At 39.8% G+C, this 19,049-nt stretch overlaps 1 protein-coding gene across 3 annotated transcripts in view; it reads right to left on the bottom strand.

The window, feature by feature from the left end:
• The window catches only part of GRIP1 (glutamate receptor interacting protein 1), a 790,436-nt gene extending 773,555 nt beyond the window's left edge, over nt 1-16,881 (bottom strand). For all 3 annotated transcript variants that reach the window (XM_027854162.1, XM_027854159.1, XM_027854160.1), the window contains exon 1: nt 16,782-16,881. In XM_027854162.1, coding sequence (XP_027709963.1) covers nt 16,782-16,839 — 58 coding nt within the window. In that variant the 5' untranslated portion in view covers nt 16,840-16,881. The remainder of the gene's footprint in view (nt 1-16,781) is intronic.
• Between the last annotated feature and the right edge of the window lie 2,168 nt (nt 16,882-19,049).

Raw genomic sequence — 19,049 nt, 5'->3', positions numbered from 1 at the left:
CCTCTTTGGTTACTTCAGTTAGTAGAAGCATCTCTTGGGTTCATCTTTGACCAGCTAGAAATAATAGTCTTTTGGGGAAATGGTCAAGGAGGAACAGAATGAAATTTATTCTCTAAGAGTGTTCAGAAAGTTAAGTGACTATTGTTCTGTTTGATGAAGCAGATTGGTAACTGAACTGCTTCCTAAATTCTAGACACTTGTTCAGCCTTGGCTGTGAAAAATTCCTTGATTAAGACTCTTCTAATTTATGATTTCAAAATGACTTGTCTTGGAGAGAGATGCATGGGATGATGACAGGACACTGTCAGTTTGGACATTTCTCCCTCCGAGTAGAAAAATGGTTAGATTAGAATAATCATAAGTTAATGAAAATGCAGAACACAGTACCGCATCTTCTTTGACAACAGGATCATAGATTTAGAGCTGGAAAGGACTTTCAAGGTCATTTAGTTCAATGCCTTTATTTTGTTGAGAAAATGAAGGTCAAGAGAGGTTTAATGACTTGCCCAAAGTCACACAGATAGTCTGGGCAGAAGTGGGATTTGAACCCAAATCCTGACTCTAAATTCACCATTCTTTCTAAGAGTAGAGAGTTTAGCCAACAGAAGAGAGTGGTTAATGGTGTCAAATGCATAGAAAAGTCAATTAGGATGAGCACTGAGAAGAGCCAATGAGATTTAGGAGTCCAGAGATCATTGTTAACTTTGGAGAGAATATGAGTAGGCATAGAGGAGGGAGATAATGAGAATAATCTGGGGCTAGGGTTTAATAACGTACAAGCAACAAGAGGACAAGGAAGGAAGAGATTTCAAGAGTAGAAGACATTGTCACAAATGGGTGAACCCAAATGGGTTCACTATGGGGTGAAAATTGACGAGAGAGGAGAATGTAGCCAGAGCGAGGGAGATGGCTTGGAAACATACTGAGGGGTATAGGTATCAGAAGTACAATTAAAGACAAAAAATGGTCTTAGAAGAAGTAAGACACAAGGAGAGATGAAATAATAAGATTATAATCAGATAGAGGAATTTCAGAACTTTTCTCCGAAAAGAAGTGGAATATTTTTGGGTAATGGTAAGGGTATGACCATCCCTATGTGGAGCTGAGTTCCAGTGGAGGAGTAGGTCATGGAAGCCAAGTAGAATGAGGAAATGGGAGGTTAGTATAGTTGAGCAAACATCAGTATGTTGACATCTAACATTGGCAGGAAATGGGGTGGAGAGGGATACCTCTGAGCTAGCTACTAACTCATTTGGAAAAAATTGCATGAAAATCATTTGTGACATAAACAAATGTCAATTTATGTTTAATAGGGGTCAGAGAGATTTAGTTTTCAAAGATGTGTTGGGTAAGAGGGGGAGAAAAGCACCCACTACTACATTAAGCAAATGCCTACATCTCAGTATGATTCATGAGCATGGTAGATATTGGGATCTGAATCTCCATAAGGGAGCAAAACATTCAGTGTACATGAATATACTGAAACACAGTCTTAAAACAAAGTGATTGCAATGTGTAGTAAATTTATGCTTTCTGAAAAAGCATGTAAACTTTTCTTCATCCTTATGCTACACAACACTTCAGTTTCAGTAACTAGCAAGGAAATCGAGTGCATATATTTCCTGAGCTTGATATCAAGTAAAATAATAAATGGAACAATAAATTATTCAATTTAGGGCTATTTCTTTGTTGACTCTTTTAGAGTTTGATGAATTGGCTTAGAGAAACAGGGCACAATATACTAATCTTCATTTTACTGACATGTTGTTATGTACTAGAAAAAACAATTATGTTTCTCTTGTTTTTAAAAAAGGAGGCTTTTAGGGAAATACTGTTAATCTTGGTAAAATCAAGAGTGGGGGTAGGAGAAAGACTATGGTAGGAAAAAACAGTCTATCTGGACACAAATATTATAGGTCAGAATATAAATAAGGAAGAAATCGTTAACCACATTTTTTCCCAAATGCAGCACATTATTTCAGATGCTGAGTACATAATTCTTTTTTTTTCTTCTAGAAAATAATTCTCTAGTAGAGTAGCGAGTGATGATTCTTGGTACCATCATCCAATGCTCTACTTCATCTTCCACTTCGGACTACTGTTTTGGATCTAGGTCATAAATTTCCAAAAACTTTAAGAAATCTATTAAATTCAGGTGTCAAACTCCCAGTTTATCTGGCCCTACCATTTTCAGAAGGAAGCACAATTTATTCCGTGTGATTTCCCAGAAGCCACATTAGGTAATGGAGAAAGAGAAAAAGAGCTTGGGTTCAAATTCTGCCTCTCATACTTACTAGTTGTGTGACCTTAGGCAAGTCATTTATTTCTGTGAATGCTATTGTCCTCTTGTGTAAAATAGGGATAGAATTGCCTGTAGTACCTACTCTAGAAAGTCATTGAAAGAATCAAATGAGATCATTTAAAAAAAAAACAAACCAAACCCTTAAAGTGTTATATGAAAGTCAGTTATTATTTTTTAAGTCTTTTTTTTTTTAAGGGGAGAGGCAATGGGGTTAAGTGACTTGCCCAGGGTCACCCAGTAAGTAATCTGAGGCAGAATTTGAATTTAGGTCTTTCTGACTCCAAGGCTGGTGCTCTATCCACTGCACCACCTAGCTGCCCCTAAAGTCAATCATTATTATTAAATGAGCAACTCTCCTGACAATAGGTGTTTACTAGGCAGCAAAGAATTTTGTGCTTTTTAGAGTATCAAGGGATTAACTGTAGGTGCAGCCAGGTGCTTACTGCTCCTTATGATGAATAAAGAGAATGCCAGGTAGCATCCATCTCTCTATCTACCCTACCTACCACCCCAAATGTACCTCACTCTACTATAACTTCTAGGCTTGGAGTTCTAGACTATTGGGCATCCCAATACACCTCTGGTCCTGATAAAGATACCAGTTGTGGACTATGGCTGAAAAGCTGCCTTGGCTTATTAAAATTAAAATTAAAAAATTAATTAAAAAAAAACTTAGTCCCTAAACTGAAACTTTAAAGAAGAGGAAATTACAAATGCAAACAATACCTTTCAATCACTTAAAAATCCTTTCTTTTAACCTCTTCTAGTCCCATTCCAAAAATATATACATAGGCCCTAATGAAGTTACAAAAAGCACATGGTCTCAGAAATGGAAACCACAGCAAAGGTCATCTAATTGAACTCAACTCTAGATAAGAATCCCCATTGTCACATACCTGGAAAGACTTCTGTAAGGCCTCCAGTAAGGGGGAACCTATTACTTCCATGAGGGGCAGCTAGGAGGCGCCATAGTGGATCAAGTACTGGGCCTGGAGTCAGGAAGACTCACCTTTGTGAGTTGAAATCAGGCCTCAGACACTACTAGCTGTGTGACTCTGGACAAGTACTTAACCCTGTTTGCCTCAGTTTCCTCATCTGTAAAAGGAGCTGGAGAAAGGAAATGGCAAGCCACTCCAGTTTCTTTGCCAAGAAAACCCCAAATGGGGTCAAAAAGATTCAGACATGACTGAGAAACAACTGCATAACATGACCATCTTTGGTAATCTCTTTTGGATATTCTCCAGCTTATGGGTTATGTCCTTTTAAAAATCTGACACTCTGGAATAAACCCAATATTCTAGATGTGGTCTGAACAAGTCAAAGTATCATGGGATTATTACTTTGTTGATGAGGGAATACTATGTCTTTTTTAATACAACCTAAAATTGCTTTAGCTTGTCTGCTGGCTGTCATTATCACACTTCTGACGCAGATTGAGTTTGCAGTACTCTAGCATCTCCAGATTTTATTCAGATAAACTACTGTCTAGCCATATTTCTCCACTATCATGTCTTTGTTAACTTTTTTTAACCCAAATATAAGACATTACATATCTCCCTACTAAATGTCTTCTTTTTGGATTTAATCATTCAATCAACAAGCATTTATTAAGTGCCTGCTATGTGCTAGTAATTGTGCTAAGTTCTAGGGACACAAAAAAAAGGTAAAGAGTCCTTGTTCTCAAAGAATTTATGTACGAATGGAGAAAACAGTATGTAAACAAATAAATACAAAATACAACAAAAACAGAAGTTAAGGAAACATCCCACCTCTACTCCCTCCACCCCTGCCTTTCCTGTAGAGGGAAAGGCTGTAACAGATTGAGGGATGAGGAAAGGTCTCCTAAAGGTTTCATTTGGGTAGATGTCAACCTTGGTTTGCCTCAGTTTCCTTAACTGTAAATTGAGGGTAATAACAGCACCTATTTGCAAGGTTTTTGTGAGGATCAAATAAGACAATATTTATAAATCACTTAGTCCATAGTAGGTACTGTGTAAATGCTTATTCCCTTCACCACCTCTTCCCTTCAGGAGGTGAAAGTGAGAAAAAGAGCATTCCAGGAATGCAAGACAGCCAATGCAGAGGCATGGAAATTGGAGAAGCCTGTATCACCTTATCATAGAGGTAGTAAATAAAGTGTGAGAAGACTGGAAAGGCAGGATCTTAGATTTAGAGACAAAAGAGGTCTTAGAGGCCACTGAATCCAACCTTTTCATTTTACAGACGAGGAAACTGAGGCAAACAGGGCTAAGTGATTTGTCTAGTGTCACACAGCTAGTAAATGTCTGATGCAGGATTTGAATCCAGATTTGAGGGCAGCTAGGTGGGACAGTGGATAGAGTGACAGGTCTAGAGTCAGGAAGATTCATCTTCCCAAGCTCAAATCTGGCCTCAGACACTTACTAACTGTGTGACCTCGGGCAAGTCACTCAATCCTGTTGGCTTCAGTTTCCTCATCTGTCAAATGAGCTGGAGAAGGAAATGAGGAACCACTTCAGTATCTTTGCCAAGAAAACTCCAAATGGGGTGACGAAGAGTCAAGATACAACTGAAATGGCTAAACAATAACAAAAACCTCCAAGCCTTTAAGTCCAGAGCCCTTATCCACTTCACCATGCTGCACCTCTTTAGGAAGGGGTTGGGTTATAAAGAGCCTTAAATGCCAAACAAAGGGCTTTATATTTGATTATAGAGTAAAGCCGCTGGAGTTTACCAGGCTGAGGAAGGGGTAGGGAGATGTGATTAGACCAGATCTACACTTGAGGTAAATCACTTTGGTGGTTTTACAGAGTATGGAGTGGAGGAAGAGATTTGAAGCAGCAAGAACAATTAGGAGGTTACTGTAATTGGGAGTATATTGTATCCTACTGTAATTAGGAGGTTAACGCAGTCGTCCATCTATGATCATGGGCAAGGCACTGGGCTGCTCTGGGCCTCATTTTCCTGATAAGATAAGAGGGATTGGACTAGATGATCTTCAAGGTGACTTCTAGCTCTAAATCCTATGGTCCTAATGGAATAATCCAAGGGAGACTCCAAAGTAACAGAAACATTATGTTCAAGGTTAAAGACCACTGAAAAGCCAACTGAGATGCTGCCATGACAGGCACAACATTCAAAGTGTGGGTTTTTAATTGGACAACTGCAGAGTAATACTAGAGAGAGAGAGAGAGACACTGAGAGAGAGAGACACAAAGAAAGAGAGAGAAGAGAGAGGAGAGAGAGAGAGAGAGAAGGGAAAATATAAATGAATCATTTAAAAGGAAAAGAAAGGAAAGGAAGGAAAGAGAAAAGGGGGAAAAGGGAAAGGGAAAAGAAAAGGGAAGGGAAGAAAAAGAAAGTTCAGAAGGGGACAAAGTCAAGCAGGGCAGCATTAGAACTACCAAAGTAAATTTGAATTCTAGAAAAAAGTGATAAATTACTGGGGAAAAATAAGTTGTGCGTAAGAATTCAGAGTCTATATATAATCCTCATTTTGTTTTTCTTTGTACATTGAAATATTCATGTTGGTTGATATTTTTAAGTTCATGATATAATATTTAAAATTTTTAAAAAAGGTTTCTCATGTAGCAAGCTGACTTTTGTTTGATTTCACAAAAAGAGAAGTATACTGGTTTCAGTATTCTGTGTAATTAAAGAATTTTAGTAACAAGAGGTATAACTAATGGAAACTCAGAAACTTCAAAAAAGAAAAAGATAGCCTATTTCCTCCAAAATAAATATTTTCCATAAAACCTTATAAATACCAAATAAGTACATTTTTAGAAGTTACAATTTCATAGAAAGGATTATCATGTTTGCATGTTGTTTCCTACTGTGTTTTGTGCAAATAGCTATACTAAAAGGAAGAGACTTCATTTCATAAACTTTTTCTCAACTGATGAATTTTACTTAGCCGATCAAAAATTTAAGCAATTTATGATTAAACCTCTACATCATATTTTCATACTGACTGACTAGTTCAACAGCTATTGAAAAACACACACATGCACACACATACACACACACACACACACACACACACACATATACACACAGAGTCTCAGAAATGGAAACCACAGCAGAGGTCATCTAATTGAACTCATCCCTAGATAAGAATACCCACTACCACATACCTGGTAAAAGACTTTTCTTTAAGGTCTCCAGTAAGGGAGAACCTATTACTTCCAGGAGGGGCAGCTAGGAGGCAGATATAGTGGATACAGTGCTGGGCCAAGAGAAATCAGTATACCCAAACAGTATAGACTATTCACCTGTTCATGAGAGAACTTGAAAATTCTCCTAGTTATTTGTTTTAAAGAAATCTTAGACAAAATTAGAAATAACACTCTGAAGATGAATTAATGTAAAATGGTAAATGAACTTTGCAAGACCTGTAGAAAAGTATAGTACATCTTACATTTGAGAACTTTAGTCCAAATATTTACTGATTAAACAGAAAGAGTACAATTTCATATATTTATAAAATGAACAAAACCCCATATTTCTCTACAGGTTCATCAACAGAAAGCTCGTATTTCCCCTTGTTAATTTCATATTATACAACAGCACATGACCCACAGTCAAGAGGCTATACCAGTGTCTGGTAAAATACTGTTAGGTTTGTTGTTTTTTTTTTTTTAAGTTAAAATAAAGTCAGTAAAATTAGGGTAAGGTTTTATTACTAACAAAGTCTGGCAATAATAACATATTTGTAGAGCACTGAATCTAATCTGATCCTCAAAACCAACTGACACAACTAAGTAATACAACTACTGCTATTCCAATTTTACAGATAAGAAAATTGATGCTCAGAAAGGTTAAGTGACATACTAGACCAAAGTCACACTGCCAGCAAATGACAAAGTCAGACATTAACCCATCTTTTGTTTCCAAATCCTGTGTCCTTTCAATTCCATCATATTGCCTTTCCAGATGGTAGTTTTCTCTTTAAGGTAAAGTTATCTTAAGAAGGTATTTTATAAAATGGATTGAAAATTACCAATGTATAGACATCACAAAGAAGAGAGAATTAGATAGACTTCATGACCCTAAAGGGCAATATGGTTCTCAAGAAGCATCTTAATTACAGATGGGGGAGGAGGGGAAGTACCTTATTAAATATAATATAGAACCGAAAGAGAAAAGCCCAGGGTTTCAATCCTGTTGTTGTTTTCCCCACTAATTCACCTCTTCAAAACGTCAATTAATATGGCAATAAAAATTCTCAAATACTCAAATGTCTCCGTGAGTTCATCATGTTCCTTCCAATAACAAAGATCACAGTCCATTCATACCTGCCCATCACGTGCAACTCTTGTTCATATCATCCCATAAGCTACCCATGAGATAAGGGGAAAAAATAGGACTAAGACCTGTCAGTTCTATTTTACAGCTCTGTAAGGTAGGGAATAGTAATAAGAGTTCACATTTATTTAGTGATTTAAGTGCTTTACATACATGATTTCATTTGATCCTCATAACATGATCTACAGGACGTCCATTTTATAACAGACCAAGAAATTACGGCTTAGAGGGGTTAAGTGACGTCCACGTTTATAAAGCTAAGTGACAGTGGCAGAATTTGAACTTAAGACTCCATATGCATTATACTCCTCCTATTTCTAACACAGCACACAAATGCAGGTAAGAATTCAACTTAGAATAGAATCTCTGGTGCTAGAAAGGTGCTTTAGAAGTCATCTAGCCTGTTCTCCCATCCAATAAGAAATAATTCTCCCTAGAATATTACTATCCAATTGTGGAGCTTCAGTTGAAGCATTTAAGCTCTGGAAAGATAAGATTCTTGTAGGGAGGTGGGGAAAAGGGGGAAGGCATGGTCCAATGATTTCACTCAGGAGTCTTCCGCTGCCAGCAACAGCAGCAAAGGATAGTGCTCTCCAAGAAAAGGTACATTGGCAGGGATGGGATTCAAAGTTCAGAATCACCCTTTGGGAATCAGGATGCCATTCTCTCCCCGTGCTTCGAGGAGGATCAAGAAAAGACAGAAGTCAATGAAACCAGTCAAGAAGTAACAGCTAAGGGACTGAAGATCATACACCCATAGATTTCGAGCTGTAAAGGACCTCCCAGACCATCTAATTCTGGTCCAACCCCCTCGTTTTACAGATGAGGAAACAGAGAGTTCTTGACCTACCAGGTCAAGATTCTACTAATTACACAGAGAATATTAACAGCATTATCAAAGATGCCAAGGGCTCCAAACAATGCATGGTACAAAATACCAACATCTGCTAAATATTCAAAATCAGAGTTTCATAACCTTTGTACTCCACCTTTGGCAGCCTCCTGAAGCCTACGGACCTCCTTTCAGAATAAGATTTTTAAACCAATACAGAGTATTATATTGTAATGCAATTATCTATCTAGTTAAAGGACCCCAGTTTAAGAACTCTAAAGTCTTACAGAAGTACTCACTTGCTGAAGACCTGTGACTCAGCTGATTGAGTACTAATTTTAGGTGAGCCTATTTCAAGTAAATCTGAGAGATGAAAATCTAGATTTGCAAACCAGATAAATTAGGGGATATTCTTTCTCTTTACAAAAGTATTCACAACTAAAATGCACTTAAAATACATTTGATTTTCAAAAAATAATTATTTTTATTCAGCTATCATATAAAGTAAGATATACATGTAATCACACAACTGATCTTTGATTCAATTGAATAAATATTTAACTACCTACTCTGTGCAACATGCTCTTCTAAGTATTCTCTCCAAAGGTAGAAAAAGTAGCCCAATAGTCTCTACAGAGATGGTTACTGTCAAGGGGAGAGGATGGAGGAATCAGTTCATTATGCCAAGGGATAAGGAAGCTCTTGGGAACCCAAAATTCTCTCCTTGTTGCTTCAAAATTAACCCTATCCCTCCATACCTTCCCAAGAAGAGGAAACAGAGAAGTCACTATGGCCTTTAGGTGCTATTCAATATTATCAGCAAAAAATAATAACAACAATTATTACAACCAACATTTACATAACACTTAGCAGTACTATTGTTGATGATACCTAGCGTTAATATAGTGCTTTAAGGCTTTCAAAGTGCTTTACAAATATTACCTCATTTTATATGCACACCAACCCTAAGAGACAGGTGCTACTATTAGTCTCATTTTACACATGAAGAAACTGAGGCAGATAGAGGTGAAGTAACTTGCCAGGGGTACACTGCTAATAAGTGCCTGAGGATGGATTTAGATTCAGGTCTTCATGACTCTAGGTCCAACACTCTAAGGACTGGAGACACTTAACACTACTAAAAGTATCATTACAGCCATTTTACAAGTGATGGAACCAAAAGTCAACACCAAGAAAGACAAAAGTTCTAGCAGAGGAGTGGGGGAAAGGGCCAGAGAAGAGCAAGAACTGTGCTTTCCCCAGGATCCTAGCTTCTATACTGCAGAACCTGAAGCAATAGGTAGTTAAATTGTGGAGTACACCTAGTTAGTCAAAACGTTTTAGGAGAGTCAGAAAAAGGAAATGGAGATAGTATAGCATCAGCTGTTGTCTGGGCAACAGAGACCCAGGAGTCAGGTCCTGTCTATGTATGATGTTACATGTGTGCTTCTGTTTGCACTTTTTGAGGAGAATGGTTTCAAGAGAATAACTGTCATAACTAAGATGGGGTATCCAGAGCTTTGGGTCAGGGTACCAACATGGGGGTAGAGAGGAGAAGGGGATAAGAGGCACAGAGGGTGCTTTCTGAAACACTATTCTGCATAGTCTTATTACCCAGGAGCCAAGATATCTGCAATTGGGTAAGAGCTAGGAATAGCAAGATTTGGCTGGGCTCAGTTCAGTGCATACTGTGCCTCTGAGACTCCCTTGCCCTAAGAATATGTCTGTGCTGGAATCCAGGGACCTTCATTTGCCAGGAGGTCAGTCACCTTGGCATTAGACCTCGGCAAAATTGACCTGTTCGAGGTCACATAGCTAGTAAGTAGCAGACTTGGAAGACTCCTGATTCTCAACCCCATAGTCTTTCTACTGCCCCGCTCTAATCCTCTTTCCTCTTTATCATCCAAACAACTGGATGATAAAAATCTCCTGCATCAGTAAGTGTCAGTTCTTTATGAAAGAATTTGCCACTTCCTTTCTGGGTCCCAAGTAAGAGACACTGAGAGAGAAAATTTTCAGCCTCCGTTTGGAAGGCAGCATACAGCAGCAAAGCAGGGCAGGACCAAAGTAACTTCACTAACAGCAACAATCTTACAACTAATTAGTTACAGCTAGCTGGAAATTCACTAAAGTTCATCTAAAAGTTCATTGTTTGGAATTCAGAAAATATTCCTTTTCCAGAAGAACAATGTTCTAAATGGTGCCTAGGTTTTCAGGCCAGTCCCTAAAAGCTGATATTATGGGTTTAAATACCCACAACATACTGATACTCTTCTAGGACCATAAAATGTTAGAGTTGGAATAGAAGCTAACTGTCCTTTCTAATAGTGTTTCTATAGGAAAGTGCATTTAAATGTTTGAGGATGACAGGAGTAGACATGCTCCTGCTACAAATAAGGATGTAGGATTGGGGACTAGGTCTGTTTTGAATTTTTCCCCTATTGAGTGGGGACTCAGATCAATTCTTCCACAAAGAACTGACTACACTACTGATGTATATGACATTTTTACAATCTAACTGTTTAGATAAGAAAGATATTCCCTATAAAGTCCCAATTGCAGCATTTGTTTGTGTGAGCATACATGTATATAGACACACCGTACATGTATGTGTATGTATATATACACATGACAATCATGACTTGATATATGACCTTTCTCATTCAAATAGCTGGATTGCGCATCAGTAGGAATATCAGTTCTTTATGAATGTATTTGCCTCTTCCTTTCTAGGTCCCAAGTAAGCTAAATTGAAAAGGAAGGTTTTAAGCCCACATTTGGAAGGCAGCATATGGAAACAGACAAAGCACATAAGATTCAGTTTCTTAGAATTTCAGAGCTGGAAGCAACCTTAGAGATTAGCAAATCAATCCTCTCATTTTACAGGTATGTGAACAGAGGCCCGGAGAAGTTAAATGAATTGGCCAAGGTCTCACTGCCATTCCATGGTACAGCTAGGGCTATATCCAGGCTCTTTTATTCTTAAATATATGAATTTTGATTTCAGATTCTGCAGCATACAGTAGAACCATAAATATGCCTTAAAGTTCTCAGGGTCCTTATAGGATGTGGCCTATACTTTCCTCCAATCTAGTTCACAGAGGTGTTACAAAAAAAGGAAATAGGAAAATACTCTGACCTCTTTAAAAGTTGCAGTATAAATTTAACATTATTGTTACCACTGCTGATCTTAACACATAACAGTACAAACTCTATTAGTCCTCTTCTCTATGTAAATAATTATTAAGCAACAATTCTGTACACAACATCATGTTAAGCATATAAATATAAATATAAATAAGCCATAGTTCTTGCCTTCAAGGAGTTTGTCATCCATATTAGAATATTAACCAAGCAGTTATCCTAATCTTCTGAGAGGCAGAAAATCCCTATTGACATAACATGACAGGTGCCAACTTCTGATAAATTGTGTGCAAGGTGACAACTAATTATTTTTATAGTCCTCAATTACTAATTACTTTTAACTTCTCTACCAAAGTATGTATTTAATTATCTTTTCAGCATAGGTTCTTATGAAGACAGGCAATGTGGTAGAGTGGAAAGGGCACTGGACCAAGAAGAGTCAGGAAAACTAGGTTCTCTGTTCCTACTGTGTGACCTTAGGTAAATCACTTAACCTCTCTGATTCTCAATCCTCTCATTAATAAAATGAGGAGTTCTAATTAGATTTTTAAAGATCCCTCCTAGGATTAATATTTTATGGGTCTGTAATATTTTTCATAAGATTTTGAATGATTTAAATTATTTTAGAGACACAGAAACCTCTAATTTATTTTTCAAAGGTTAAGTATTAGGAAGTGTGCCTCTCCATGGGCTGAAGCTGTTTCTTTTCCAGGCTGTTTCTAACAGCAGTTTAGGCATCTAATCAATGTTGAAAATAAAACATAATAAGAAAGAAAGTTTAATTATTTCAGCAAGATTTTAATCCTCAGATACTCATACAGAGACTTCATCTCTCCCATAAGTAGGCAACATACTTTGACTACCAACATGCCTAAACAAGTAAACCTCTTTATTAATAAGGAAATTTATCTGCATCAATAGCTTGATTACTTTTTCTAATGCCTGAGGGAATTTGGGAAGTCATTGGAGTTTATTTCTTACTGAAAAGCCAAAATATGAGACAGGTTCTCTGACGGTATTCTCTATTTTACTTTTAAGTACAACTGCTTTAATGTAACCAAAAATAACTGCTCAAAGCTTAATTTCTTTAAATAAATTCCTGTTTACATTCTCTGTAGCTAATACAGCAGGCTAGACATAACTGTCACTCAATAGTCAGTTTTCTTATGCTATGTCATCATGATTTTCCCCCTCTATCTTGAGATAAGAAACTAATCAAGTTACTACAGCAAAATAACTTTATCTAAAGAAAAAAAAAATAGCCATTAGGCAGCCAGATAGTTACCCAACCAGAGGAATGACTTTATTTAAGTAAATGTTTGCAAAACAACAAAACTGGTTGGGTTTTTTTTTTAACAAGTTTCCTATTTAGTCACAGTGAAGAAGCTCATTCAAGTTTTGTCAGCTGATCCTTACTTTCACTAAATCTCTTTCTACAACTAAGTAAACAAATAAGGCATTCCTCCAAAGCAGCACTTGGGCTTTTATATCTATGTAAAAATTAAATGTTTCTTCAATTCTCTTCAATTCTTTTTTTTTAATCAGACATTATGATTAATCCTCTAGAAATTCAGAGAAAAGTTCCATCAGTAGACTTCTAAAACTAATGAGGGGAAAAAGTTCACTTTACAAAATTCAAGGACTCTGCAATAGAGAATGAATATATGCTAATGTAAAAAAAAAACTGTCCTCTCTATAAGAGGATAATATTCATGCTAGTCGAATTGTAAAATAGGACAAAATTAATTTGCTACCATATTCTAAAAAGTACAAGTAAGGTTTTTCTTTTTTTTTTTTTTGTTCTTTTCTCTATTCCCTCTTCAATAATAAAATTCGGAAAGTATGTTTACTGGTTTATATTTAAATACCTTTTTTAAATAGTCTGCTTAATTTTGTGTACTACTCAAAAAAAAAAAAACCACATGATTACCTAAGCCAGAAGAGAAAATACACAATATAAGTGAACAACATCATTATTTGCTGAAACCAGTCTCCTAACTATTTCTGCTAGGCATTTTCAGCTATGAGACAGAGGTGGCAGCCAATAAAATTATTTTATCTAACTGTATTGGAAGGGATATCAAGCAGAAAAAAAATTCCAGAAACATTCTCCTTTTCTTAAAACATTTGCTCAAATGTCACCACAAAAGTGTATCAGGTGACATAACTAGATTTGGTTTAGCAGCTCAGGCAGAAATATTAGGGGGAGGAGCAGGGAAATGTGCCCTGAATTTTAATGATATGTCATCTTACATGGGTAAGTCTTAACATGTCATTTTGGAAGTGACAGCATTTACAGCAGCCACTGTTCTAGTGCTTGGCACACTGCACAAAAGTGATAGCTCACTTCATATAAATCTTGACAGACCTCTTCAAGATGAATCTAAGTTACTATGGCTACTTTGTACTTAATCGTTGTGATGTAGAACAGTAAAGCTTCTTTTATCCTCTGCATAGGACAATATTAAAATTATGTTTTTCTTAATGACTTGGAATTTTTTCAAATACAAAGATGTACAAAATAACTCATCTTACAAAAATTACCTTTACAGAATCTAAATTAAGCGTAACTTTTATGCAGGTATCTTGTGTTACACTGTATTGGACTTAATAAGAGGTTTAGCTAAATAAAAATTCCAGGAAAATTCTTCATGCTAGGGTAGTTTCCATAATGGGTTTTATAGTACTTAAATGGGCATTTTCTGGAAAAATCATAGGCAGGACTCTTTTGGAACAAACAACCTTAAATTTCACTGTACAGTATTTGCAACTGACTTCTTAGTCAGTTCCACCCCCCAAACAATACCCTTCCCAAAGGTATGCCCCTTGTTTCATTATTCTTTTAACCAATTTCAACATTTAAGTCATTTACTACCATAATCATATTTGAGGACAACTTTGGTCAGTACTATTGATGAGCTCCTAAAATATTCCTTAGTTTCCTTAGAGGGAAAATGTAATCTGATTTCAAATGCAAATAACAAGATTTTGCCCAGCAAGTCTTCCAAAACGATAAACCGAGCTTAAGCAGTAGGCACTGATGGGAAGCATTAAAAACCATTAAGATGGCCAAGTTTGTTTTAAAATACACACACAACACATAAATACATGCAAAGTGGACCAGAGATTAAAATAATAAATCTAATAAATGTTATTTGTTGAATATCCAATGAGAGGGCACACAGAGAATGAATAAAGTAACCAAACATTTCCTAATTGTTTTAGGAATTCACCTCTATAAACAAGGGCTGAGAAGACATTAATGTGAAAGAGATACCTAGTAACAAATGTTCAGCTGTATACTCCTGTTGGAGATAAGAAAGCACACCCAATTTCTGACTCAGATTTGAGTGTGTTGGAAGAATTTGGGTCTTATCTCTATAGAGCAGATTAGGTGATCATCTTTCAAAGTAACCATATCTTTCCGAAAGACATCCAAGTGCACTTTGTGACAATACCAAAATGCAGCCATTTCAGTATTCCTATAAAACATGTTGGCAGTCTTGCTGAAGTTTTCAGCAAACAACTGATACATTTAATATCAAGTGTATCATGAGGTTTAGCTGATGGGAGAGAGACAGTCAATCCCAGACAGGACACTTTCACTTGCAAAGTCTTCCCCCAGCCAAAAAACGATTGTGTCTGAAATCCTTATCTTGGAAATGAGATTTACTAAGAGGAAAGACAAAATTTCCTAAACAGGGTTTCTTTGATTTGGCAAATTTAAGGTCACCTGCTAGAAACCATGCCAAATAATGAAGGTACACATTTAATAAACTCAAATAAAGATTACTATTAGGAAAGAATGAAATCTCTGATTAATTGACAGATAAAGCAAAGACTGGCTGTGTCATCTAGGGAAGAACAGGGTTACACATTAGTACTGCATTACTAACCATTGTTACAGAAGCTTAAAACTTTTGATAGGGCCTATAGCGGAACTACCATTAATAAAGTAATCAAATTTCTGAGCTAGCTATACAAGGACAGCTAGCTATTTCATCTTCACACCAGATTGCCTTCCTCTCACTCATTCACTACTATTAAGCCTTAAAGGACTACATTTCATATGGAACCTGAAATGAACTCTGGTGGAAGCCAGATTTGGGGAAGGGGAGGGAATAAGTCCTTGCTAGACATATAACAGCGAGTAAGCAACCTGATTAGATCCTAGAATCCAGAGCCCCAGAATCTAGTTTCACTCTATGACCCCTATGACTCTATGACCTTTTGCTCCATAGACCCTCAAACAGGCAAGCCGGGCGCAAAAAGCACATCTATCCAGGTTACAGAGCTGAACTCCCTGGCTTTCTTCCAGACAATCTAAAGACTACTAAAATGACCATAATGAAATCCTTCCTTTCTTTGTAAGTGGGCAAAAGGAGGCCTTCAACTTTTTTCTCCCTCCCAATCAATGGAAAGCAAATATGCAAACTAAAGGGCCTGGCTGCTAAACAGATCCGCAAAGCCACAGTGCATGCATTAGGGAAAAAAAAATACATAGTAATTTTAAAAAATGCTGCAGTATTAATTCAAGGGGACTGAGCTGGGATGTAATTCACCCCCAGTTCCTCCCAGGCACAAATTCTCCAGCTAAGGCGCAGTCCTCCTTCGAACCACCCCCCCCTCCCGAGACCTGCAGTGGCCCGGCGCGCCCCGCCCCCACTCTCATCCTTCTAGTTAGAGGAATCTCCAGCAACTTTGGGCTTGGCAACTTACTTTGCTGCCAAAGCCAGAGGCGGGGACAAGGTGTGTGTAGGGGAGGGCAGCAGCAGGAGGAGAAGGGGGAAAGTTTGAAAAGTCAACTTTGGAGAACTACGAAAGACCCCGCCCCCTCCCCAACACCTCTCGGAGCCCCCCAGCACCCTAGACAGGGAGGTATGGAGGAGGCTGTGCCCACCGCAACGGGAAACTTTCTCCGAATTAAAAGTTGATTATGGAAGAGTCCCCCTCGGTTGCCTGCTGCGCGCCCCCGCCCCGTGCCAGCGGTTCCCCTCCCCCATCTTAGCGAGGGGTAGGGACTCCAGGCACCGGACCGACAGACGGGTGGAAGAACGAGATCGCGAGCCCCGAGCCGGGTCCCAGGCCGGGCTGGGCGCAAGGAGGCGGAGGCGGAGATGGAGGCGCGGCAGGCAGGCTGCCCGGGCCGAACCTGCCCTCCAGGTCCCTCCTCCTTCTCCTCCTCCTCCTGCTCCTCGCCCTGGCGCGCGCGCTCACCTTTCTCCTGCTCCTCGGCTTGCAAACAGATGGGGATGTTCTTCTTCCAGCCCGGCATGGTGCGCCCTGCCCCTGCTGCTCCTCCTTCTCTCTTCGCCCGCGCTCTCTCCCGGCTTTCTTGCTCCCTCTGTCTCTCCCGATCGCGCTCTCCTCTCCTCTCCTCTCCTCTCCTCTCCTCTCTCTGTCTCTGCGGTTCGCAGCTGCCTCGTTCCGCTCGTCCTCTTCCTCCACTCCCCCGAGGCTGGCTCAGAGGGGCTGGGGCCAGGAGGCGGCGGCTCCCCGGCACATTGCAGTAGGCGCCGGTGCCTGCCCGGGTCCTTCTCACAGACCCCCTCTCTCTCTCCGCCTCGCTCCTTCAGCGGCGGCAGTCACGGTCAGCGGGCAGGAGGGGCTGCAGCACCAGCAGCAGCAGCAGCAGCAGCAGCCTTGGGCCGGAGAGGGCTGGGAGGGGGCGGGGGGGCTCGCACGCCTTCCACGAGGCCACCCGGGGCCAGGGAGAGGGGCGGGGGGGAGCAGAGGATTGCAAAGCCCTGGGGGGAGGTAGGTGTGCGCCGGAGGAAGGACCTGGTTTCCTCCTGCTGCTGCGGCTCCTTATTCCCCTTGCTTCCTCCTCCTCCTTCTCTGTGGGCCGCCAGCAGGTGGGACTCGGAACCGAAGTGGCCGCCGCCGCCGCCGCACAATGCTCAGACGGTAGCCGCTCTGGAGCCGCCGAGCTCCCGGGGCTGCTCTCCCCGGAACCTCCCGCCCTGAGACCGAGAGCGAGTCTGAACCAGGCGGCTGGCGGGCGAGAGAACGAGAGAGCGAGCGAGCCAAGCTGGGAGGGAGGGAGCGAGTGCGCGCACAGCTACACTCACAGGCTCTCACACACACTCACATATATACACACACAAACACACACACACAGAGCAGAGAGCAGCGAGCGCCTGGGCGGCCACAGGCGTTCCCTTTCCCTGCAGGTAAAAGCTGGCACCAGGCCTGGAGTGGAGGGGGTCTAGGGAGAGAGAGAGCGGGAGGGCTTCATTCTCCTGTTCCCCTCCCCCCAAATCCTCAATACACACTGATTCTCTTCCAAAGCTCCTGGTCCAACAGTACCCTATATTAAATGGGGGGGGGGAGGTCCAGGAGCATTGTCTTTGGAATTAAAAGACATGGATTCAAATTCTGCCAGTGTGACCCCCTTGGACAAGTCACTTCATCTCCTTCTACCTCGTTTTCCTCATCTATAAAATAAGGAGAGTGGCCCAAATGACCTCTAAGGTTCCTTCCAGATCTAGCAACGGAATGGTAGACATCCCATGGTTTCCCCTTCCCCACTTTGGGTTGAGATTATAGATTCAGTAACTTTACACACAAAGGAAAACGTCAGTTTCCAAAAGCATAGGGGTCTTAAGATCATTAAGTCCGACCCCCTCCGCACTTCACAGGTGAAGAAACTGAGGCCTGGAGAGGTTGAGCAACATAACTAGGGTCACACAGCTGTTTGTCTGAGGCTGGATTGGCCCGAAGGTTTTCTTCACTGCAAGACCAAGGCTCTATGCACCACCCCAGCTTTGTTACTAGCCAGTATACTGTTTTATGGAGGGTAAGAAGAATCTTCCTCTTGTTCTAAATGACTGGAGAGGTCCTTGACTGAACCTCATTGCTATTTTAAATAGCAGGATGAGAAAGCATTTTTAATCTTTTTTTTTTTTAATTGAGGGAGGTAAAGATCGGGTAGGCAGGGTCTTGAAGTGGGCCCTAGCTTAAGAATCAAAGAAGACCTGGGTTTGAATTGGGTAAGTCTCGTCTCTAGGCCTCAGTTTCCTCATCCATACTATAAGATAGTTTCAAGTTTTGAGCTCCCTCTTATATCCTATCGTTCTAAATTTGTGTCTTTCATGTCTGTAGATCACTGAATAAGAAAAAAATGACTTTAAAGTAGAGTGAGGGTCATGTCAGTCAGATGTAAGGATCTCTTGACTATGGGGCTGATAAAACGCTAGGACTGGCTGTTGTAGATCATCCCTGCTGATAAATCTCTCTGAAGGCAGGTTACTTCCCCACCTGAAGATGATTGTGTTCTAGCTCCAAGAAGAATTTCAGGACCTGGAACTAAACACTGATTTGTAGCTCTAAGGAAAGACTGAACTTCACTGGATGTTTTGGTCTTCTTTCTTCTTCATTTTTCTTCTTTTTCAGCTTTGAAGGAACTGCTGATGGCCCCTCTGAACTGAGGGGTACGTGCCAGGCTGCTTTTATCCTTTTGCAATGCAATGATGTAGCCAGAGA

This window comes from Vombatus ursinus, unplaced genomic scaffold, assembly GCF_900497805.2.
Source record: "Vombatus ursinus unplaced genomic scaffold, bare-nosed wombat genome assembly UNPS02010320.1, whole genome shotgun sequence".
NCBI classification, from domain to species: Eukaryota; Metazoa; Chordata; class Mammalia; order Diprotodontia; family Vombatidae; genus Vombatus; species Vombatus ursinus.
Note: the sequence above shows the minus strand (reverse complement) of the source record. Positions and strands in the feature narration are given on the sequence as shown.